The sequence below is a fragment of the Antechinus flavipes genome, chromosome 4, assembly GCF_016432865.1.
Source record: "Antechinus flavipes isolate AdamAnt ecotype Samford, QLD, Australia chromosome 4, AdamAnt_v2, whole genome shotgun sequence".
Lineage (NCBI taxonomy): Eukaryota > Metazoa > Chordata > Mammalia > Dasyuromorphia > Dasyuridae > Antechinus > Antechinus flavipes.
The window spans coordinates 456051110-456077727 of NC_067401.1; the positions used below are offsets into that span (position 1 = coordinate 456051110).

Here is a 26618-nt window from a genome sequence, read left to right on the forward strand (position 1 = left end):
ATTATGAGCTTACTCGGACATACAACAGACATTTAATGAAGCAAAATGTCATTAGTTAAGATGGAATGGAAGTCTTAGAAACCCTGGCACATGGTGAGAGAAACTTAAATAACGAATAATGGCTTTTTATATACATTATGATGGGTCTCTGCAGTATTTATTTAGCCAGATCAACCTGGCCTGGTTATAGTGCTCATGTAACACACTCAAGCTTTGCGCGTAGGAGATGTATTTATATGGCATTCTGCTACATCAACCTCAATCTAGAAAAGGATCTGCACAAAGTGCTTGGCTGACATTAAATGTTATTTAAATGTAAACTAATAATAAGAATAATAATCACAGTTGAATTCTGGGGAGCTTGAACATTTGCAATGCGTTTTCTATCTGTTATCTCATTTGATCCTTAAATCAACCCTGTGAAGAAGGTGCTATTATTAGCCCAGGGTCATACAACTAGAAGACATCTGACCCCTCCCTCAAAGAGCTCACATTCTAACTGTGGGAACAATATACAGGATGTACACAATGGACATAAGAGGTACAGCCTCACATAGTGGACACTAGCAACTGCAAGGACCAAAAAAGGCTCCCTGAAGAAAATTGAGTTTGAGCTGAATCTTGAAAAAGAAGCCAGGCAGAAGTAAGGTAGTGTTGGGTAGCCAACATCTGGGCCACAAAAGGACTTCATGCATCAGTCCTTTCCATAGATAAATATCTCTGATGGTTATTATCCTGGATGTACTTAATGCAGATTAGAATCAAACCCTGAAGCACAGTGTGATTTGAAATGATCCCAGAGATAACGCTCTCTAAGGTAGTATTCCATGGATCTCCCAGTGATTAATCAATTAGCAAGCATTTATTGAGCATCAGTTAGATACCAGGCACTTGACTCCATGTGGGGGATACCAGAGCAAAAATAAAACAGCCTTTTCCTTCAAGGATTTCAGGAGAATCAAATGTATTGAATATTATGAATGATTGAATGAAAAAGCATTTATTAAGCACCTCTTTTGTGGCAAGCATAAAAGGAAACATAATACATACACACACAAAAAAAGAGGGGCTCTGTCGCAGAGGTGCTTACACCCAGGGAGGGGATCGGTTAGGGAGAAACACTTTGAGAAAGGATTTGGGAAAGTAAAGTTAAAGGGGATTATATTGATATAATCCATTCCGGAACAACGGCAGAATTGATTTGCTCATGGTTCCAGAACGAGAGGAGGAACTAGAAGAGGCAATAGGAACAGATTGTGGAAGAAGAGATCTAGAGAGAAAGGAGTGAAGTAAAGCATGGCTGGGGCTTTCTTAAAATTCTATTCTACGAGAGGAAGGAGGAGAACAGACTCCTGGGAAGAAAGTCCTCCAGGATATAGTTATTTGCCATGAGGAGTAGCAATAGTGTTTGCCAATAAGAAAGCACTGATGGCAGCAAAAGCCAGATTTGAAGTTAATCTAATGGTTCAGATCTCATTGGAAGTCTAGGCCCTCTAGGGCTGCTAGTTTGAATGTCAAACAAGAATGCTAGGACCAAAAAAGAAGAAGAAGAAAGTTACAGAAAAGAGTTTGTATTGAATGAGTGAGTAAGTGAATAATAGGGGAAGGATGGTCAGTGAAGGTCTGTTATTTATCATAAGTGTAGAAACTCCTTCCATTGGTGTAGATTGAATGCTCATGGGCTATTATTCTGAGAGTTGCTTGGGGCATTGAGAAGGGAAGTAATTCACTCACAGCCAGGATGTGTCTGAGGAGGGACTTGGTTTCCCTGTCTCAAAGGGCCAGTCCTCTCTTTTGGAGGGATACACTAGCTTTCAAGAAAAATCCCACATGTGTTTTTATACATGCCAGCTGATAAGAGAACCAAAGCATAAGCAGGGAAAAGAAGCCCAGATCTGAAGAACAAAGGTTAAGATTTAAATGTGTCTTTGGATGCTTCCAATCCCACCTGTGCATGCTTGAGTAGTTATTTCAGCTCCATATTCCTTCCTTAGCCCATCAGTGAGATGAGGATGTTGGATAGGTGCCTCTGTAGCTCCTTCTATCTCTAAGTCTTGAGTTTATGATCTTAGCAACTAATTATAAAAAGAAATTGGGCAGTGAGTATATAGGAAAGTATTTTTAATGTATAGATAGGTATTCAGAGTCTGAATATAGAATAGTCCAAAATCCAACTCAATTGAAAATGCACTTCTTAAGCACCAGTCATGTGACGGGCAACATGTAGACATCGTGGATCTGGAGACATACAGACAAAATGGCCAACTGCCCCTGCTCCCCAGTTTGTAGTCAACATATTCTTATAATCACCTTTTTTATTAAAAACAAAATCTAAACATAGTAAGCATAATTAAAACAAGCATCCAAACAAACAAAAGGCCATATACTTCATTAGCTATAATCTGTTGAAATAAGGTGTGAGCCAACTTTGACAAAAGGTTAATATAAATTGGCCATTAGCTCCTGGGCCCCACGTCCCTCTTTTACATCATTTCTAGGTTTTTGTGAGTTTGAAACAATTGACTCCACCACTTGCACTGAGATTCTCGCACCCTGTGACACTACCCTCAGAAATCACGTGAATTATCTTTGAATTTGTCCTGACTGGTGTATGACATCAGCAGTATTCTTTTGTTTGTAATAGGATTTTAGAATCTGGATTTTTATTTCCTCTCACATGCAGCCCACTCACCAGCTGATCCCAATTCCAAGGCCCATTTCCTTACTGGCATTCTTACAGCCAAGCTTTAGGGTACTGTTTGTGGAGATGGATGTGGGTCAAAATTATAGAACTCTAAAGAATCAATACGTTCATTTAGCGGCCATTTTGGTGGCTTTTCCATAGACAGGGATATTCATAAAAATTTCTTATAAAGCAACAGCTGATCATTTAGTGAGACATCAGATTGAATCACAAATGCCATCCCCCCAAAAAAAAAGTCTCATTCAAAGCAGTCGAAGTCAGTATCATTTGCAATTTCATCCTACATACTCCCAACCTGCCAATCCTGATAGCCAATCAAAAAGCTGCTTTCTAAGCAAATCCAATAAGATTTAGCCTCCTTAAGGGCAGGGCCTTATTTTATATTATCTTTGAATTCACAGTACCTAGCACAGCACCTGGTACCTAAGTAGTTACCTAATAAATGTCAGATAAAATGAATCGAATATTCTGAAATGACAAAATGATTATGTCTGTCTCAAATCTGAACATGGGTCTTCCTGACCACAGGTGAGTCAGGCTATTCCCTATACCATCTAATGCACCTATACTACCTAGTGAAGCAGGCTATCCCTTACACCACATAAGGTGTATCAGTGGTATCAAACTCAAATAAAAGCAGGAGCCACCATTCTTTGTGTCACAATCCCTAGAGGCTCCATATTGACTTAGTTTTTAAATGTGACATTATTGATGTTTATTTGTTAAATATTTTCTAGTTAGATTTTATTGTGGTCCAGGCTATACCTGAGTGCACTGTCACAGCTGGCAGTATGTAGCCTGTTTGTGGGTGGGGTTTTGGACACCTCTACTCTGGGCAGCTCTCTAGGAGTAGAATCCCCTCTAGCAATCACAGTCCCAGCTGCTATCCCTAGCTTTGGTGCCGCTAACTTTGATTGATTAAGTTTTGTTGCTGTTGTTCCAAGAAAAGTAAAATTGATGGAGATAACTAAAGTAACTTAAGATTGCAGATCATTGTTTTAGGAATAGTTCTCCAACTTGAATCAAACTAGTTCCATTAACTCGTGAATAATTGAGGGGAATTACGAGAAGAGTAATTGGTATTGTACCAAAATTCAATATTTCACACTTTCAGCACTTGCCTAAAAATAAAAAATTATAGCAAGACAAGGGAAACCCGCCAAGATAAAAATCACATGCTGCAGCAGCTGCAAATTATTGGGAATGATAATCAGCCTCCAATGAGATGGAAGATCAGTGTTAAAGTCCAGATTGGATTGTTCTCTTGAGGCCTGGAAGAAATCCCACCTGCCTGAACTTCATTTTAACTGACCCCCCTGCTCAGTAACCCAAATCAATTCCCAGATCACTTCCCATATTTCTTTCCTAAGAAACGCTAAGACCTTAAATCTCAGAATGCCATTCCTTGATGGCATCTGGTTGCCTTGGTTTATGCTTGAACCTCTACTAAGACTTTTAAGTTTCAGTCCTTCCTATCAGAGAACCAGAGTCTGGTAGAATCTAGAATGAAGGAGTTCTGATAGGTAATGGCCTCGGCAGGTTGGATGGCTGACAAAGACCGGGCAGTGGAGTAGTGAATCTCTGGGAGAGGGGAGTATCAGGCTGCCGAGGGTGGGATGAACTGGAAATGGAGCAGATTAAGCTTCTGTGAAATCAGTGAATGGCTATTGCACTTTCAGTCTAGAGGGGATAAGAAGGAAAGAGAGAGAGAAATAGAAAAAGAGAGAGAGAGAGAAAGAGAGAGAGAGAGAGAGAAAATTGGAGAGAGAGAGAGAGAGAGAAAATTGGCGAGAGAGAGAGAGAGAGAGAGAGAGAGAGAAAATTGGAGAGAGAGAGAGAGAGAGAAAATTGGAGAGAGAGAGAGAGAGAGAGAGAGAGAGAGAGAGAGAAAGAGGGAGGAAGGAAGGAAGGAAGGACAGAAGGAAGAAAGGAGAAAACATAATATATAATATAGATATGTTATCCTCCTAATATATATCCTTTGTATGCCTAATGCTGGGCTAAGGGATGGAGATACAAAATGCAACAAATAATTATTCCTATCCCCACTAATATTCTAATGAGTAAGAAAAATCCCTACATAAATATAAATAAACATAAAGAATCAATATGTAATAAACATGTGAATAAATACAAAGAATAAATATAAAGAGAATCCAAAAAAGATAAAGTACTTTCAAACAAGTAAGTGGTTGGGGGAATTTGGAAAAGTCCCACATAGATGATGCTTGAGCTACTTTTCAAAGAAAGTGAGGGAATCCAGAAGGTAGGGTGAGAGCCCACTGTATTCTGGGCATGGGGGACATCTGGTGCAAAGGCACAGAAATGACAGATTAGTATCAAATGTGAATTGGTAGGAAGTGTCTTTAAAGGACACTGAGCTGGATAAACTCCATGGCCTCTTCGAACTCTGTCATTCTATAATCGTCTCATTGGACTTTTTTTCTTGCATCTCCATCCCTTGCTCTGGAAACCTACTCATAGTTGATTCTTGTCAAGTCAAAAAGCATGGGAGACTTTAGATCTAAGACTATTATTCAGACTATTTTAGTCTGAATTTCAATCTGCTAAACTAGTGTGTACCCAGGATCTTGCTTCTAACCTTTGGGTCATTGACTTTACAACTTTTGTAAATCTCTCTAGCTTTTGATTATGTTTTAGCTTGACTTCTGCTTTTTGCCGTCACCCTTGACCCATAACTGTCAACCTGGTGATAGATTAACTGCCCTATCCAATTATCTTTGAGTAATTCTTGGCACATAGTAGGTGCTTAATAAATGTTGATTGACAGACTGTTCTGATCCCCCAGACCATTCCTTGATGGCACCTGGTTGCCTTGGTTTAGAGTTGAACCTCTACTAAGAATAGTAGAAAAATCTCCTTGAGGTACTTGCCATGGTCTCTTTAATAGACTAAAGGGACTGCTTACACACAAAACATAAAACACATATAAAATATATTTGGGGCAATATAAAAATGTATTTTGTTTACTAATAAAGCAGAATTTTGAATTATTGACAATTTAACAATGTTATTTTTCATGTAGTAAAGTATTGTGGACAATTCTGTATGAAGCCCATGCATGAAAAACAAGATAGATTGGCACAATAGATAAAACCCAGGCCTGAAGGAAGACCTTGTTGTGCCACAGTTCCCTTTTGTTGTCCTGATTCAGTTTTTCTAAATTGTCCTGCCTCAGTTTCCCTGAATTATTCTGCCTCGGTTCCTAATTGTTCTGCTCAATCCTGCAACAACACCCCTCCCTCCTAATTATCATGATCCAGATAAGGAAAAAGACCTTCTATCTTAGACATCATGACCCCAGACCTTCCCTACTTATCAAAATGTCTGCCTCTCTCACCCTGTCAGAACCAGATTGATAGTCCCTTCTACTCTCAGTGCTCTGACTCTGCCCCTGCCTCAGTCTATTCCCTGGTAGCTTGGAGCCACATGTCATTGAGAACTCTCATTATGTCATTGAGAACTCTCATTATATCATTGAGAACTCACATTGGCTATGGCTGGATTCTTGGCGACAATAGCCTCATTCAGTCCTAGGACCAAACCATGAATCCATTTGGTCCCAGTAAATCTCTCCCTTTCAAATAAAATATTAAAAACTCTCTAATCTCTATCTTGCCTCGGTTTCTCTGGCATTACAGCCTGAGTTCAAATCCTACCTCGCATGGTTATCAACTGTGTTCTTGAACAAATCATTTAGTTATTGTTTGCTTCAGTTTCATCATCTATAAAATGGGGGTAATAATAACACCAACTTCCCAAGACTGTTGTGAGAATTAAATAAGATACTATCTGTAAACAATTCACAAACCTTCAAGTACTCTGTAAATTCTGGTTTATTGATGCTAATATGAAGAGGCAGAATTAGAGATTAGAAATGGGTTCTACATTTTCTCTCCTAAGTGTCACCCCCCAACACCAGAAAAAAGAAAGAAAATCCCACTTGAACTTCCAGACAAGAATCAAGCTATTTGGGTAACTTGAGGTCTGCGCTTTAGCATGTCCATCAGTCCAGACAATCTATCTGACCAATTCAAAGTGTCCCCCAGTTTCTTTTCCAAACCAATAGCCAAACTCAGCTCAGAAGAGCCCCTTCCCAATGATCTTTGCTCATTCAGGAACACCAAAGAGAATGAATCTGTATTATGTTTCTATTGAAAGGGAGATGCCCAAACTCTACAAAAGGTTGGTTAAGAGAGAGAGGCCAGAAAGTAGAGAGTTGCCCATTTTCCATAGTCTCATGTGATTGCTTAATCACAAAATCTCATGATTCCTCCTCTTAGTAAGCAACGGTCAATGCACCCATATCAGAAAAGTCTTGGCACTAGGAAATGGAATTAGACTTTTATTTGGTCAAGGGAAGGGGAATAGAGGCAGAAGTAGGAGGATTTGGAAATTGGATAGAACAAGATAGACTCAATTGGGGAGTGGATGGGGCAAATGCATTTCAATTGGAGCTATCCAAAAGTAGAAAGGTCTACCTAAAAAACAATGGGCTCCTCATCAATACAGGCCTTTGAGAAAAGGATCAATAAACTGTTTGTTCAGAATGGTGTGGAAAGCTTCATGATCAGGGATGAGCTGAACTAGACAGCTACTAATGTGACTTTCAAGTCTGACATTTTGCAAATTATGAAAGTGCAGCAAATGTTGATTAAATATTTTAAAAGAAAAACAGGAGAAAAGAAGAAGGAAGGAAGGAAGGAAGGAAAGAAGGAAGGAAGAAAGGAAGGAAGGAAGGAAGGAAGGAAGGAAGGAAGGAAGGAAGGAAGGAAGGAAGGAAGGAAGGAAGGAAGGAAGGAAGGAAGGAAGGAAGGAAGGAAGGAAGAAGGAAGGAAGGAGAGAAGAAAGAAGAAGGGAGAAAGGGAGGGATAGAAAAGAGAGAAGAGGGGTAAGAAAAGAGAAAAAGGGAAGAAAAGAAAAGGGAGGGAGAAAGAGGAAAGAGGGAAAGGGAGGAGGGAGAGATACATCTCTAGGTCATAAGTAAAAAGTTGAAGTTGTTCATTTCTTGTTTTGTTCATTCATTTATTTTAGCATTTTCAAACTCTGAACCTTGATGTCTATTAAACCAGGCCTTGGAAAGCTATTTCCCCAGCAATAGAACTTCTTTTATCATCTTCCCCCCCCCCTTAATTTGTGATGAAAATAAGGACACTAAACATTTAATTTGGTTTTGTATATGTTGCAGAGTAATATACCTAGAAGTCAAATCACGTTCCACTACAATACCCAGTTTGCATATATACTGTCAATGAAATTCTCTGTTGGTGGGAACAAGTGTAGTTTTCCTCTTTCCTAATTCCTGAATCGACATAAACAAACCAATTTATTTTTTCCTGCTGCCAGGCAATATATGCATTTGTGAAAGTCCTGTTAGAAACAACCTGAAGGTAATTCATAGGCTGAGGACCTAAGAGTATATCTGGTTTCCATTTATAGATTGGGGTAAAGGGAAAGAATTAAGAGGTTTCTATGGGTCATTATTCATTTTCTTATTAAGTAAAGGAACTTGAAATGCAAACATCAATAAGAGTACTCATTTCTTCATTCATTTTTTTAAAGTATGTTTTGTTTTGTTTTGTTTTAAGTATGTCATGTTTCATTAATAGAGAAAATCCAGAGTGGCTCTGCCATTAAACCATTGAGAGTTGTGACTGGTTCATGAAGCCAGTATATATCTGAGTAAAACTTGAGCCCAGGACTTCCAACTTGAAGGCCAGATCTCTTCCCAGTGGCCCATGCTGCTGATCATATATTCTAGGGAGAAGGAAAATAGCCACCTAGATGGGTCTCATTCTCCTCTCGAGCACCCCAGTGCACAGCTAAGATTATGCTTCCTACAATACATATTTTGGTTAGGATGAATCTAGCTGCACTGATGAAAATCCAACTTCATGATGTTTGCAAAAATTCTGTTTTACCTTTAGCTTCATTGGAAAAATCAATAGAAAAGCAAATGGATGAACAGTATGTTGCTTTTTAGATCAGGCTTGTAAAGAACTTGACAGAGCATGTCCCCGAGTCTTTGTGCTTTTTTCAGCTTTGTTAGTTTAAAACTGAATTAATTTTTTAAAGAATCTCTCTATTGGGGATTGAATTGATCCTTGAAATGACCGGGGAGATGAGTGTTATTATTAGCCCCATTGTAGAGATGAGGAAGCTGAGATTGAGAGATGTTAAGTATCACACATTTTGTATGTCAGAGGCAGAATGTCTTGCTGATTATGGACCAAAGGGTAGAACACTGTACTTCCAATAAGACAGCAAAGGCTAGTTGAAAGCACTCTGGTTTGGGAGACTGCCTCTGATATTGCAGTATGATCTTAGTGAATCTTTTCACCATCTTGGGCCTCAATTTCCCCTTCTGCAAGATGAGGATTTGAACCAGATAACCCCCAAGGTCTCTTTAGCTCTCAAGTTACATTTTAATTTGGGGAATCGTTAACCACCTTGGTGAAATTGCAGCTCTGTGGTACTTGCCCAAACCCAAAAAAGTTTTATTGACCTTAGTCAATAAACATTTCTTAAATGACATTGTATGCCAAGGACTGTGTTGATCTGGTCAATATAAATAAGAAAGAAAAAAATAGTCCCTATCCTCAAAGAGTTTATAATCTCCTGGTGAAGATGATCCACAAAAAAAAAAAAAAAAAAGGTATTGGGCGGAAGGACGGGCTGCCAGGTGGCAGTTGGCATGGGGGCATGATGTTGGTGGATTGGATACCAAGCAGGAGAGCTGATGTGAAATCAATTTAGCTGGACAATCTGAGTCCGCTAGAAAGGGGCAGATGTTGGGAAAGGGTCCCTCAGCAAGCACAGAGGAAAATGGCCTGCCTCTCTCGAATCCTACTGACATCCAACCTCGTCTCTCTGTTCCCTCTCTTTCCAGCTCCAAGTACGGCCCAGTATGGAATCACCGGAAGTGCTGAAATCCTGTTCTCCTGCTGGTCCCTGGTCCTGTCACTGCCCTCTCTCACCAGCATACTCTACCTGAAGGACATCATTCTACAATAAATGTACAGACCCATAAAAGGCTTTGAAGGTTTCTCTGAAAGTGCCGATGACTGGATCCAATCTGGTACAGTTTGTTCAGAGCAGCGTGGGATGTAATCAGCAGTGCTTACATGGGGAATGATCGCCTTCTGTAGAATTGCTCATTATGTAAATACTTTAATTCGACTCCTTTTTTGATTAGCTGCATTACCGTGCACATTGTCCTTTTTTTAAGACGTGCGAGCTCTGAAATTACTTTTAGAGGATATTAATTGTGATTTCATGTTTGTAAGCGACAACTTTTCAAAAGCATTCAGTCATGGTCTGCTAGCTTGCAGACCGTAGTTTACAAAAAACAAAAAAAAAAAAAAAAAAAAAAAAAAAAAAGAATATTGCAGTGAATATGGGATTCTTTGAGGCTGCAATACAATCATTTAGTTCCCTGTTTCCAAAAAAAAAAAAAAAAAAATTCTTCCCATTCACACAAATGCATTTTTTCCTTTTTTTTTTTTTCAGAAAAAAACAAAAGCAAATACGATTGCCTTCAGACCATTTCTTCAAAATATAACACATATCTAGATTTTTCTGCTAGCATGATATTCAGGTTTCAAGAATGAGCCTTGTAATATAACTGCGCTATGCAGTCCTGCTTATTTTTTTTTCCTGTAAGTTCAGCATGGGTGTGCCTTCACAAAATAAATAAATAAATAAATAAAGATTTTCTCTTCCTCTTCAACAAATTTGGAATTTTGGGGTGAATGCTAAAATTGAAAAAAAAAAAAACAGTCAGTTTGACCATCCTTGATCCCTACCTGAATGAAGGTGGTATTGGCTTATATGTATTTTTTTTAAATACCTCTTTCTCCATCATTAGGGGAATAAAAGAACAGTTCAGAACTCTACCCAAAGCTCAAATGGATGATTTTTTTTTCCCTTTTTTCTGCTAGGACAGGACAGGTCAGGTGTATTTAAAGTAAATTTTTCTGTTGATACAGTTAAGCTCTGTATCCTCTCTGGAAGAAGATATCGACCCCCCCTCTCCCCCTTATTTTATTTTATTCTCTTGCTTTTGTTTGGAAAAAAAATCAAACAGCACAAATCTTTCAGGAGATTTTTTCGGGGATGAGGCCCTTTGGCATCTCACCCTTCCAAGATGAAATCAGTTCTGTGCTGCCTCAAAGAATATGGCAGTTCTTTTGTCCACTGCTCCCAAATTGATTCTGCTCATGAACTTGGGTTTGTATTGCAGCTGTTAAGTTAGTATACCGTAGACAGTGCTTCTGTTGGCCAAATGGGTTTGACTCTGTGCCATCTGAGAGCCCTTCTCAGGTGATGTTCTAGGCTATCTATGTTTTTTAAAAGTGTGCTCCAAGATTTGTGATTCCAGTAACTCTACCTTGGTATACAGTCGACAATGGTGGCAGAATATTAGAATGTCTTTCCATCCCAGGCCAGTCTCTGAAAGAGCTCGTTCTGAAGGGCAATCTTCCGCCCTCAGATGAATCGCCTGGCCCAGTTAGCATGCTTTATTTCTTCTTACATGATGTATGTAAGTTGAAGGTAAGCCACTAGTGATGGGAAAATAAGAAAATGTTAATTCTGTAAGTCATTGTGGATACTAAATTTCTCTTTCTCTTGTAAAGAACCAAGGACCACAGTAGTGAAGACAAATACTGTTACCCTGAAACGTGCTACTCTCCAGTAATATTCCTGTGGTTTTACTGTTTATTAAAGTAACACTATGGCCTTGAATACCAGTTTCCACGTTTGACTGCTTTTTCCATTCCACTCCTCTGAGGTTTGCGTGAGCTCGGTCCTACGTTGTGTTTTTGCTGCTAATCCTAACACCAGAGGTAAATGATGCAAGAAACATCATAGGCAGGATACATGCAGAATTAGGACTTGCCCATTTGTGCCTCTTGGAAAAGACCAAAAATCCCTGGGCCTGGAGTAGGAGCTCCCATATGCTTCTTGCTGTCTATGGTTCCTGTTACTAGAGACGATTCACAACCTCCCACACCATGGAATTGCTCATTTGCAAAATGAAAGGTAGGACCAGATGCTCTCTAACACACACCCTCAAACCCACCTTTGAATATGTGGTATCCTCTGTTGCTTCAAACACACACAACCCAAATCATGAAATTTTCTTAGTATATTTTAGGGACAAAAAATACAGTATGGATCAGTTTAAATTACAAAATGAATTTTGGAATGGTGTCCTTTTTTTCCTCATAAAATGGAAACAAAAATGAAATCTGATTATATTTAATGGCAGAAATTTGTTGGGTTTTTTGGACAAATGTTTTCATAGATATTGATGAAAACAATATATGTGGAAAAACTCTTCACAACTCACAGGTAAACGAGTCATCTATAACTTGGTCTTACAAGGGGACAATCTCTCTCTTGGAAAAACCTTAACTCTAAGGTTTGTGACTTGGTCCCGGTCACATAGATAATATGTGTTATGAGCAAGGCTTGACCTCAGTTCTTACTAGCTCCAAATTCAGCTCTCCCTATTCATTTTTCCATTTTAGTAGCACTAAAAACATCATTGAATTCATTTTGGTGGGTATACTGAAAGCAGAATTTTCAAACAAAAAAAAATAAGTAGAAAACAAAATAAAATCAAGCAAATAAAAACCAAACCAAAGAACCATGGGCCTTTCACTTGAAATAATAAGAGGATTTGCCCTTCAGATATCTTGATGAAATCAGTATATCTATGACAACACAGCTTCTAAATCTCAATATTTCCCTATTGTTGCTTTAAGACCTTAGGCTTATTCACTAGAAATGACAATATCACACCAGAATTCAGTACCGTTGATATCCATGCTATGTTTAAGGACAAAAGAAATAGATCAGAGGTAGACATTGCATTTGGGAAAAGCCCAAATCAAAGAAAGCCCTTCTCTTTGGAAGATCCATTGAGCAGAAGTACAGATGAATCCAGGTCAATCAATACATGAACCAAGACTTTTAATGAGTTTAGAGAGTGATCCTAATTTTGAATTTTTAAAGTCTGGTGTTTTTCTTATGGGATGTGGCAGAAATTCTGTCCTAACTCAGTATCTGTTTCCATGTCCTTTTAAGTTAGAAAAGACATTTTTAAATGATAATATTTATTTTGCTCCTGCTTCATAGAGATATTCTTAGTCCTAAAATAGGCCACTGGGCAAACTCACAAACTTGATGAATTCACAGAGCACTGGGAATTTAGTTTTGGTCAAATAAGATCACATCATTTGGCCTTTTGTGTGTTTAAATGTTTATATGCCTTTTTTAACTTGATTTTACATATGTTAACAATATGGTTCATATTTTTCTTCAAATCCTGATAAGAGAAGTATTTTTACCAATCTCTACCATTTTTAAACCCCAGGGGAAAAAAGGGGAAAAAAAACCCAGAAAATTTACAAAGTGGGTTTCTTTAAAAGATATCCACTTACTGCTTCCATGAACTCCTATGTTCTGTATCTCTCTTCTTGCATTTACACTGGGGGTTTAGAGGTGGGGACAGTGGGAGCCTTTTACATTAAACCAAAGAATCAAACTTCAAGAGACTTTAATTTTTCATTAAGCCAAATCTTCTCATTTTATAGATGAAAAATTGAGGTGAAGAGTAGAATGTGATTTCCCTAGGGCCATGCAGTTAGTGAGCATTTGAGGTGGGATTTGAACCCATCTTCACCTAATTTGAGGTTTCTCATTTTGTCCACCACACAGCTCTGCTTCTGAAACAATGGTTCTATTACATAGTAACTCAAGAAATTGACTGTATGCCCCAATGAAGATCGAGGCCCTGTTAATAATGTTGGTAAGGATGGCATTCCAGCACACTGGAGCTTAAAATGCTGTCAAAATGTTGGTCTTGAATCCTTCATTCTCAGATGAATGAAAATGCACATAGTGTATATATATTTACAAAATGCTTATATACATGTCTGACTTAGAACAAAATTAATCCCTTTCATTTGAAAATAGATACTGACAAAATAAACTGGAGAATGGGGAAATGGATTTTTAAAATATGGGTCAGATCATCCCCAAAGTTGGCAAATGTCAACAGGACAAGTCTGGAGATATGACTTTCTGTCTTGGGCTCTAACTGGGTTGAAATTTCCCAAAGACTTTCTCCCATGTCGTCTCCACTATGCTTGGCTTTGGCAGACAAAGACAGAAGTCACTTATTTATTTCATGCATGAGAAGCAGGATGATGAAAACTCTTGAAATTCAAAACTGATTTAGGAGATATCAATTAAAAAAAATTCTTAAAGCATGTGGACATAAAACATTTCAATAGCTATTAACATGAATAAATTATGTGTCTTCGGATATTTTAAATAGGTATTTTCTTTAAAACTGATTAAAAGAGGGCTGCTAGTTGGTGTAGTGGATAGAGCACCAGCCCTGGAGTCAGGAGGATCTGAGTTCAAAACTGCCTTCAGTCACTTAATTCTTCCTGGCTGTATGACCATGGGCAAATTACTTAACCCCAATTGCCTGGGGGGTAGGGAGGAGGGGGAGGAGGACTGGTTAAAGGGAATCTCTTTCTTATTTCAGGTAGAACATTCGTACTTCTAAACACATATAGAATATATTGTCTTGCTTCTAAGAGGGGATTACAAAGTTAGTCAGTTTTCAAAAACTATGTAATTGTCTAACTTTAAAATGTTTGGTTTAAAAAGATATGGAAAACACAATTAGATGTGAAGGTTTTCTCACTTTGGCCTTTATTTACCCCACCTGATGGAGGATTCTGAATGAGGAAGGCAGGGTGACAATCACCTAAGGTTTCATAGTTTAAACCCAACCATATCACATCAATTTCTTTCCCCCACTACCACCAACCACTGACCCACATTTAATTCAATTTTATCTGCATTTATTAAAGACCTCCCACATGCAAAGTTAACAGATTCTCAGGGGATGCAAATCAAAAGGAAAATGAGTTCCAGACCTCAGGGAACAGGTGGGAAAGCTTGAGCTCTGCTCTTAAGAATGATTTCCCCCAAAAGAAAGGCAATTCAATTCAATTCCACAAACATACATCAGGCAACTCCGATGAACTGGGATAGTTCCTAGGAATATGAAGACAAAAACAAGTCTTCGCCCTCAAAAAGTGTCCATTCAACATGGGAGATGCAACATATTCATTGATAAGTAAGTACCAATTCTATTTGAAAAAATGCAAAAAGTTTTTAAGCAGAAGAGAATGTTAAGAACTGTGTGTGTTGGGGGAGACTTCTTGGAGGAGGGAACCTGATCTGTGTTTGGGAAAGAGAGCATTCAGAAGGCAGCAATAATTGGGCAATGGGCACAGACTTCGGGTGCAAGTTGGGCGAGTTGGAATGGAGTTACATAATTACCAAATCCCTATACCATTCATCTTTTGGCATTCCCCAATATTAGCAAAGAGGGAAGATTTTTTTTCAGGGTTTGTAGAAGGCTGAGACCACGCTCAGGGTTTCACAGCATAGCCAAGAACCCAAGGAGGTTTCCCTAATAAATATATTGAACATATTATCTCTAAGAAAATGATGGCCATTCTTGGATTTCTCCGTGAGTTTGGGTGGAGGTGGGATGGGGGAGGTCAAGAGCAAAGATTCAGATAATTCAAAATGGCAGCCCATGTGAAAAACATTTTACTAGGCTTTGGAGTCAAACTTGGAGGATTCTTGGATTTCTAATATTTCAAATATAAATAAATATGTTATAAATATGATTGTCCAACTTCACCATTATCTCTGCCTTCTTAAACTTCTCTCTGTCTTCAAATCCAAGGGCATATAACTCTGCCTTTCAGAACATGCAACAGGGTTGCCTGAAGTTGAGAGGCTTTCTCTCTGAACCTTTTGGTTTATGTCTGGGACAGGACAACAATTTTTTCTTAACATGAAAATCCATCTGTTATATTTCTTGGTGAAATAGGGAAATCAAAGCTAATATTCACAAAAGCAAAATAATTTGTGGGTAAGGAATTAAAAATAATTAAGGATATGGGAGAGAAGAGGGAGAAAAATGGTTCATGATTCAAAACTTCTACACAATTAAGAACTATCCCAAAATAATGCGAGTTGACTCATGAGGTGGGAAGTACCTTATCTCTGGAAGTGTTCAAGAAGAGCCTGGAAGACTGTTTCTTAAGGATGTGTGTAGAGTTCAAGATCCTTAGATAGGTTGAATATATGAGATCAGTTCTTACTCTGGAATTCTATGGCTTTGTGATTTGAGACTTTAAGAATCTGAAAGGATGTTTTGGCAAGGGCTATCAATCCAGGTTAGAGAACAGTTGACTATAATCATGATAGAATAGAATGTACCTTTTCGACTTTTCACTGCAGAGATGGCTTCACTTGACTGATATTTTAAGAATCACCCAAATGAGAAGAGCCTGGAGCTACTGCTGGAGGAACCATGCCATCCCTCCTGCTCTGGTTTGGCAGTGTCAATCCTCGGGGTCTCTCTAGCTCAAGAATTCTTCATTTGTGTCTTGGACCTCTTTGGGAGTTTGATAAAAACCTATGCATGCCTTCTTGGAATAAGGTTTTAAATAAGCAAAACCCATAGTATTAGAAGAGAAGTGAATGATATAGTAATAATCATCAAAATACTTAATAAAAGCTGTTTCCATACCCAAACTTAAGTCTGCAGTCTAGCCAAATTGAACCAAGTAAGAAATAAGAAGCAAGCCCCTGAGGGACAAACTGTAGATTGGGAAATATAGTAGGAGAATGAAAGGGAGATCTTAGCATTCATCTTCCAATAATCTTGACTGAAAAACATCCTGAGGCTATGGCAGTTAAGAGTGATTATAGATGGCTTATGGGATACTGAAGTGGAGATGGGGCATCCAGATGGAAAAAAGAAACTCAAAGAGGAAATGAGAAAGAAATGAGGAGTGTTATATTAGCAGCTGATGGTTAAAAAAAAAAAAAAAAAACTACTCATATAGAATAATACCCACCATTTGGAGTCTGAGTCTTACCTCCGATAGGTATTGCCTATGTGAATTTGACATAGTGACTTAATCAATCTAGACCTCAGTTTCCTCATTTATAAAAAGAGATAATTTGAGCAGCTACCTTTGGGTAACTTTCATCTCTTTCAAGGTTAGCCCTCAAGGCAATTTAAACTAGATGTTTTCTTTATAATTGTGATATGGGTGAACAAGGTATTTTTTTTCCCCCAGCTTTCCTAGAGGTGTCTCTGGTTCCACCATATTGTAATTGAAAGCTTCCATTTTTACCTTTAATTTCCCTTATGTCAGTCTCTGTACAAACAAGTTTGCCTAAGGTGGCTCCCCAGCTTCCTAGGGATTCCTTGGAAATACATTAAATTTAACCCTAAACTGTGCTGTTTGGGATAATTTCCAGCAAAGAATCAATTTTAGATGAGTCTGTATCTGCAAGGGTCAGTCCAAGGGACAAAATTTGGAAGATATTCAACAAAATTTAATTAAATATTTTTGCTTAATCATAAATTTATTTTAAAAATTTTAAATGTCTATATTTCAAATTTTGCTCATTTATATACAACATAGAATCAAACTCTAACCAATATGGAAGGATTCTAGATATTACATTTGAAGGAACTGGGGATATTTAGCCCAGGAAAAAGAAGACAGAGCAAGATAGGAGTTTTGAGTTGTTGCTTTTTTGTTGTTGTTGTTATTTGTTTTGGGGGGATTTGAATGGTTGTCCTACAAAAATATAGAAGACAATTATTTGCCCTATGAAGCACAAACAAGAGGCTTGAGTGGAAATCAGGAGAAAAAATATTTTTTAGACTAGAAGAAAGGAAAAGTTTGGCGACACTTAATTCTGAGCAATTCTGTCCCATTCAATGCCTTCGGGTAGGTCCTGAATGTCCATTTATAGCAGACATTCAAGGAGGAATTTTTTTTCAGTTATAATTTGCTCAAGGTTGTCATTAGGTAGAAATATCATCCAAATTTTAAAATCTAAGATACTGGGATTTTGTGATTAAGAAAATAAGAATGAAGAAATGTAACATTGTTCTCAGGCAGCTATTAAATGCTTGTTGATTAATGGACAAAGGTATTCTATGGTCTAAGGATATCTCAAATATTAGAGCAGGGAGGAAGGTTTAAACATGAAAGTTTAAATATTATAAGAAAATAAAAACTTTACTCTATGTATTTTGCATAAATATTGTAAACCTTGAAAAGAATTAGTTTATTTTGGTGAAATTCCTCTTCGATTTTGGTAAAGTTCAGGTGGGATATATTACTCTGCCCACAGAGTCATTTCACTAACTAAGCTTCATTCTGGGAAAGCTCAATCAAACTAATGACAAGAGAGCCAGAACCCCTCTTCTCTGAAAGGCCCAGAGAGTGAAGGGGGAGGGAGGGAGGGAAGGAAGAAAAGAGAGGGAGACAGAAACAGACAGACAGAAAGAGACAGGGAGCTAGAGAGATGGAGAAAGAAACAAAAACAAAATGAGAGTAGGGAGACAGAATCATTTCCAATTCTTATAAACATGAAAATTAAACTTCATTTGAACAGATTCTAGTATCAACTAATTAATCATTATTCAGCAACTACTATGCACCATGTCCTATGAGGCACTGAGAATATAAAGGGGGGAAAATCCCTACTGTCAAGTATCTGCTTTCCTATCAGAGCAGAAACACAAAATGTGGCATTTGTTCCAGTATTAGGTGATGAAGCTGTATGTGTGTCTGAGAAAATATGTAATTTTTAATTTTTGAATGCCCTTTTTAGGGAGAAGTAAATTTTTATGAAATATTGTGACTTATTGATCCCTCGCCTATTGATTTGTAATATATTTTAGTTGTTTCACTAAATATTTCCTGATAAAATATTTTCAAAAATAATATTCATATTTTTTAAAATTGAGTTCCAAATTTTCTTTTTTTCCTAACCTTCTTCCATACCTTAAGAATGGAAGCAATATGAATCCAATTATATATATATTCAGTTATGCAAAATATATTTCCATATGAGCCATATGCAAAAAGAAGCACACTCTACCAGAAGAAAACACATGAAAAAGAAATGAGAAAAATAATTTTAATGTGTTTCACTTTGCATTTAGACTTCAACTCTCTGGAGGTTGAGAGCAATTTGCATCAAGGGTCCTTTAAAACTATATTGGTTCATTGTCATGATATGAAGACCTAAGTCTCTCACAGTAGATAGTCATTACAGTATTGCTATTAATGTGTACAATGTTCTCTTGATCCTGCTCACTTCATTTTACATTAATCCGTTTAAGTCTTCTCAGTTTTTTTGTTGTTGTTGTTGTTGTATAGCCTTCATTTCTTATAGCACAATAGTATTCCATCACTATTATAAATATACCACCACTTGCTCAGCCATTCCCCAATTGGTAGGCATTCCCTCAAAGGAGTTTGGACTACTTGTCTTGGAGAAATGGACATTAATAACGGTAATGAGAATAATCTTGTCTCAAAACTATCCCTTTGAATCAACACTTATTAGGTTCCTATCGTGAGCCAGAAGGAGTTTACAAAAATGAGCAAGACCCACTGCCTATCCAACAAGGTTTCTTTCCCCATGGTTATTCAAAAGGAAGAATGAGGTCCACAGAGTAATATAATGGAGTATGAAAATGAGAAAAGAGGGGAACTGTTCTCTCAAATTCAAAGAAGGGAACTGTGTGGAAAAGATGCTTTTTTTTTCCAGACACTGCTGAAAATGGGAGGGAAGAAGCATTTAATCTTTAGGGAGACTAAGGATATTATCTTATGATCAACATCGATGCGCTGATTTTTTTTTAATCTTGAGGCAATAGTTAAGATGGCAATATTTCATCAATTGAATCAAAGCTAGCAAGGTAAGGCATCTGAAGCAGCCCCACTGAGGAGGGGCTGGATGGTCTGCATCCACTTAATGCTAATGAGCCAGTTCCTAGCAGAAATTTTAACTCAGTAGAAACTCCAGGAGGGGGTAAGCTTCATTAGGCTTTGAAAGCTTGAAAATGTTAAAGGGGCTGCATTTCCTCCCTCATTTCCAATAAATTGCTAAAAGCATGGGGATGTTCCTCCCAGGAACTTTGAATTCACTATTTTCTTCATTAATTTTGACCTTTTTACATTAAAAAGTTAACTTTCGAGGAAACCACAGCAGACTTCTCCTTCTATCTGCTGGGTAGGATTGTGCTTAAACAGGCACTGTCTGTGGCCATGAACATCCTCGGAGAGGTTAGGGTGTCATTTTTCAGAAACAGTCCTATAAAACCTCTTTGGAGTCTATAATGATAGAGAACCACCCTTCCTCTGTTAGCTTCTCCAAAATAATGACCAGAATCAATAGCTCTTTGTGACCTCTTCTCTGTGCTTTCACAAAAGTAGAAAGCCACCATCCCAAGAGTCACCAGCTTCCTATCACAGAAATAGTGCAATCATTCTGCCTCTGGCTTTCCCTGTCTCTGTCTGTCTGCCCCCCCCACCACCACCACCACTATCATCCTTTTTTCTCACTCCTATTTTTAGAAATTATTCTCACAGATTTTAAACATCTTCAAGTTTCTGTTCTCTAAAGAAAGGAAGAGGGAGGGAGTCTTTTCTTGTTTTCAGTGGTCTGGAAAACAATCTTAAAAGCTGGCCATGTGGTGTTCTGGATAATTCCACAAAAGGGAGGGGGTAAGAGAAAACAGTATGGTCGAGAGTCTCCATTTAAGTTGAGTTTGGGAGGATTTAAGCAGAAGTAACATCTTGAGACTTAATTAATCAACAGTCGGCACCTGTTTTAAGCAAGGACATGGAAAAATATTGGTTTTGTCTGAATTCAGAAAAACACGTTGGCATCAGCAATGTGCCTTTCCTTTGGGAAGATGGGCAAATTTGAATTTGTTTTTACAAGGTCTTATTCATTAATAAGTGTCATAAACTCTTAATGTAAGTCCTTGTAAAAGAATCACATAAAACCAGTGCTTCCCTCTTGTGTTGCATTTGAGCAGTCCGAGAATATCCCTGGGCCTCAGTTTCCTCATCTGTAAAATGAAAAGGTTGGACTAAATGGCCTCTGGGATCCTTTCAAACTCTGCATCATGATTTTACACTGACATGTCCTTTTAGCTCTGAATCTATGATCTAAGCTTCATCACCAGTCTGAGGCATCTTTTCTCACAATGATGTTAAATAGTATTTTCCATGAAGTATACACTGATGCAGGTCATAAAATTGGAAACTGAGTCAGGAAGATCAGGTATACAGCTGGTTTTGGAATAGTCTTTCTGTCATGGATATTAAATCATTAATGCAATCCTTTGTCAGTTCCTTTGAGATTTTGGTGAAATGAAATGTTTCAGAACTCTAAAACATCATTTGGACTACCTGCCATATGGGAGGGGGAAGGAGGGGAAAATTTGGAATAGAAGGTTTTGCAAGGGTCAGTGTTGAAAAATTACCCGTGCGTATGTTTTGTAAATAAAAAGCTTTAATAAAAATAAAATAAAAAAGAATTATGAAACATCTTTAGAGGGAGAAAGTAGTAATCCACAGGAAATTAGCACATAGCCAAGAAACACCAACTGCAAGTACAGTATAGAGTTCAACTTAATTTTTCTTAAACTAGACATAAATAAGATCCAAGAAAGCCAATGATGGGGGTAAAGTGAGAGTGGATTGGGAGGGAAAATCTTCTTAGTATAAAATTTAATAAAAAGTATTTTAGAGTATAACAATCCATACTAGAATTGAATAATACTTTATTTTTATAATATGATTTTGATTTCCATGGACATAATCATATACAAGTATAAGCAAAGGACAGTTATTATGTAGCATTTCCAATCCTGTCAGTCCTCTTATTTCCTTAATAAATGATAAAATTATTTTTATAATAATGTAATTCTTGATAATCTACGATTAAGCATAGATTATATGGTATCCTATCATGGTGATAAAGATTGAATTGAGTTGTTTTATTGAGTTTCAGGCAGTGGGATGCTTGGGAAGTTTGACATGGAAACTCAAGGAAATGCATGCATGACACATAGAATTTAATGTGCCTTCTGAACATTTCCCCCATCACTTTCTTAAGCCTAGATAATCAAAATCACAATAAATTAAGCAATGATTTGTAGTGTTTGCCAATTTCTAAGCTGTGAATGCTCACATTAAAAATTGAACAATGCATTGTCCAAAGCCAGTAGGAACTGGCTTCAGCGCACTCTGGGAGTTGGAATTCACATGAAGTTCCCGGTAGGGAGTGAGTAGGAAAGCTTGCTTTCAGTTAGAGTCAATCCTTGCAAACTAGTGCTGACTTCAGGAGCTCTGTAAATTGTGCCAGTGCCCTCTGTGTACTCTAATTGTAGCATACACTGTTGTATACAAACCCAATCCCTTCAACACCATCAGCATCATCTTTCAACATTCCCTACCACTCATAGTACATAGAGCTGGAAAGTATCAAAGTGACCATTTTGGTCCATCCACTAATTTTTGTGGATGAAGAAACTGAATTTAAAAAAAAACAAGCTTGCTTAAAGTAACTATAGGTATACTAAAAATATTCTGAAAATTCATTTATGGTCTAGTAGGACCTTTTCAAAGAGCCATCAAATTCAAGATGGCAGGACTTACCAACTAATAGGTCAGAGCTCAGCCCCTTAATTTTGGCATATGTCAAGTCTCAGATTTGGCATCTAGGTGGCACTCCTATGAATAGAATGCCACACCTGGAGTTATGAAACTTCATCTTCTTGAGTTCACATCTGGTCTCAGAAATTAATAGCCATGTAACCCTGGGCAAGTAACTTAATCTGTTTGCCTCAGTTTCTTCATCTCTGAAATGAGCTGAAGAAGGAAATAACAAAGTACCCCACTATCTTTGCCAAGAAAACTCGAAAGGGGTCAGGGAGAGTTGGATGTGACCCTAAAGTGATTAAACAACAACAGCAAAATAAAGGGGCTAGGTAATTATTCTAATTCAATTCAATCCATCAAGTATTCATTAAGAAGCTAATCCATACCAGTTACCATGCTCAAATTGCCTAAGAGAGCTTATATTCTATTTCTAATAGGAAGCACTTCCAGAGTGATCAGCAGTTGAGCTACTCCAATGGGATAGTGCAAATTTGCCTGACCAAGAAGACTGATTTAGCATCTTGTCAATCAATGGCAGATGTTCTACCCCTTTTCCAATCTCTGAATCCACCAAATCTAATTTGTATGATGTGAAGTACTGGGAGGGAATCAAACTGCTTTGATCCTAGTCAAATCCCATTGATATGATGTATTTATTATCCAGTCTTGATTCCTTTCAGGAGTCTGGTATCGTGGAAATGACCAACCAGTCAAGTATTCTTCTTGCTTCCTCCATCTCACATCCTACCTACCACCTTTCAGAAATGCAAGCAAAATCTTACCCTAACAATGCCCTGAAATTTCAGTATTCAGTGTCAACACCAGCAAGGCTGTTAATGGGAAAGGGGTGCTGTAGAGATGTCGCCTCTCTAAAATGCTAAGTATAACCAATTAAACCTGTGAAAATCAGTAATGAGGGATGTAGGAATCTATAGACTTTTAACTTACACATTTGGATGGTGGGTTTTTTTTCAGTTGGACTGTGTTTAAGAACTTTATTTTCTTATTAGTGAGTTGGAAAGTTTGATCTGTTTTGAGCAGTGGGAAGTAGGGAGGGGAGAAGTTCTGTTCCATTTGATAGGAGAAGGTGATGAGATAAAAGTCTCAGGACTGCTGGGAAGTGTGTAACTGTTACCATCAGGCCATTTTTCTAAGAATCCCTGCTGCAGTGTCATAACCCAGCCTTGAAAATGTGAAAAGTGGAAAACAAATAACATTATTTTTGTAAGGAATAGAGAGCTCGCTCTTCCCTAACTTTCCTGGTAGGAGTTCAAAGACACAGCGTGAGCACAAATCATAATACCCTTGATTTTGCTTCTCTGACCATCCTCCTGGGCCTCAGCCTGTTATTAGACTTTCTATTAAGGCATAATTATTCTTTTGAGTTAGGGAAGGATCAAATGTCCAGGACACTGATTTATTATGATCTGATGAATAGCTCTCTCCTTACATCTCCATACTCCTTACAATTATGGCAGAATTGAGCACATGGAGATGGGGTAAAGGGACCCACTAGCAGTCATTGTATGGAAACCTAATAGAAAACAACTTATAAAATGTCATCCAAAAATGCTGACTTAACATTCATAAACAAGGAAGGGTGGAATGAGGATATTGTAGAAGAGCCATTGAGTGAGAAGAGACCTGGTTCCAATCTTGGGTTAACTATTTCCTAGCCGGATGACCCTGGGCAGTCTCAGAGGAGCCTTATCTATGAAATAAGAACAGTGATACCAGCAGTTGTCACAAAGCAATAATATACATGAAACCCTTTGCAAATTTTAAATCACTTTGTAAATGTCAGTTATTTGTATTAATCATGTGATCCAAGATCAAATCTTTAAGTAAGAGGAAACATTCATAGCTATTTAGCTCGAGAGTGCATGTCAGTGAATAGAAGAAAGATGAATAGGATCATCTTGTTCTAATGATAATCTAATGAATACTTACTGATCAGCTTTCTAATTATTAAAATAAGCTGATCACCATCTTCATTGTAGAATTTACACTTAATTTGATGCTTGAGCTTAGTAAATATACAGCATGAAAAAATAATGCTTGCTGGGATAAATGGAGATCTGCTTTGGTGAGAAGTGACAAGGTAACATATCAAAGTCATACTCTATAGTCACATAAGATATGATGACTTTCAATGTATGAATAGTCCAGTACAACAATTGTTTAAACAATTATGGGGGTTAAGGATGAACCTCCAAGATCTCAGATCTCATATCATCACAGCTGAAGCACACCTGAAATTAGTTGAGTTCTTTCTGAATAGGACAGATAAGGTGTTGGAATTTTACCTACTGTTTCCCAGAAAAAAAGTAGACCAATTTCTAATTGAGATGAGAAATTAGGATACAAGCTGGCTTAGTTCAAGAAGAACATGAAAAGTCATCATTCTATTCAATTCCATGCCACAAACATTTATTAATCCCTTAAAATCAGACACTCCCTAAGCTAAGGATGGGAAGACAAAAAACAAAAACAAATAAATCAATAGAATCCATCTCTGCTCTTGAGAAACTTACATTCTAATGGCAGATTCAGCATGACACAGACAAGTTGATAAAAGGTGAAATCAATTTTTCATAAAATGATTTGAGAGTGAGACCAATGGAGGACTCCAGCAATGGCCTTTGATGGAAGGGACAGCTGATGGAGACAATGAGGACAACTAAGGGTCCTCAAACAGAGGTGAGGAGGAAGAACAAATATTCTAGATGTGCCTAGGAGGCTTCTCTATTCTCATTGGAAATCTTTTTTTTTTTTTTTTTTTTTTTTTTTTTTTTTTTTTTTTTTTTTTTTTTTTTGCAACTTTTTTTTTTTTAAGGAGGATTGTTTAAAAATGCAATATTCATGGAAGGCTGGAAGACCTGAGGCAAATACAAAACAGGTCTGACCTCAGCTACTTCTTAGCTATGTGACTCTGGGCAAGTCATTTAACATCTGTCTACCTCAGTTTCCTCAATTAGAAGTTAAGGATCATAACAGCACTTATTTCCTGAGGTCATTTTGATGATCAAATGAGATCATATTTGTAAAGTACTTAGCATACTGCCTAGCATATAGTAATTGTGCTCATTTCATACATAAAACCCTTATTTCAGCCCAAAATTCAGTGGCTATAGAACCTTCCTCACTGAAAGACACAAAATTGGAAAATGTCTACATCCCTCATCCTCTCACTTCCAAGTTCAAGCCTATAAGCCCAATCCCATTTAGACCCTCTGGCCCAATCTAACATCTGATTAATTATGCTTTTAGAGTTGTGGATAGTATGTAAAATCTGGTAGGGGATGTGCTGCTCCTTAGTTTAAGACTTTTGCCTACAGCAAATAGGTTAAAAAGTCCAGTCTTCCCTCATACCTCACCTTCTCTTCCTCATAGCAAACTTCATACTCTCTTATACCATCCTTGCTTCAAGCAGCAGAAGCTATTCCAAGGAAGGATATACTTATATCCTCTACATTCTCAAACAAGAGAATATTGTCTTTTGTATCACTGTGCCCAGCAGCCAGAATGTTCATCTATGAAATGAGAGTGTAGCTTCCCAGCTTCCCATTCATTCTGATGGACAAAAATAAAATATTCTTCATTAGACAGAAATATGAGTGAACCAAATTTTTCACTCTTTTGTCCCCACATGCTCCAATTGTTGTCTAAATTCTATCCTACAACATGCATCACTATCCATCCATACCTGCCCATTTGTGTGATTCTTGTTCATACTACACACACACACACACACACACACACACACACACACTGAGTTCACCACAAAGGGTATAATTGAAATGTTGAAATTCATCTTGCTCTTCTCTGCTCATTTTCACATAAGGCAAAATAAAAACATTTTAATCCAAGTGGAATAGTTTGCTACAGAGATTTAGGTTAAGCATAATTTTTCTCACCTTGGATGGAAATGAGATGTTCTAGCACCATGGATAGAGAACCAGTCAGGAAAACTGGTTAAGATTGTGCCTCAGATTCATAGTGTCTATTTGGCCTGCTTGTTGCTGTTCAATCAGTTTTCAGTTGTATCCTATTATTCATGACCCAATTTGTGGTTTTCTTGACAAAGATACTGTAGTGACTTCTTCTTCAGATCATTTTATAGATGAGGAAACTGAGGTAAACAGGGTTGAGTGACTTGCCTAGGGTCACACAGCTAGTATCTGAAGCTGGATTTGAACTCTGCAAGATAAGCCTTCCTGACCCCAGAACCAGCATTTTCTCCAGTCTATCACCAGTGTTTGACCTTGGGCAAATTATTAAGACTAATGCTTTAA

General features: G+C 37.7%; 1 protein-coding gene across 1 annotated transcript in view; it reads left to right on the forward strand.

The window, feature by feature from the left end:
* Positions 1–11470, forward strand: part of NEGR1 (neuronal growth regulator 1) — a 1051293-nt gene extending 1039823 nt beyond the window's left edge. Inside the window, exon 7 of the mRNA XM_051999426.1 lies at positions 9615–11470. Within this exon, the coding sequence (XP_051855386.1) occupies positions 9615–9739 (125 nt within the window). The 3' untranslated portion in view covers positions 9740–11470. The remainder of the gene's footprint in view (positions 1–9614) is intronic.
* The last annotated feature ends 15148 nt before the right edge of the window (positions 11471–26618 follow it).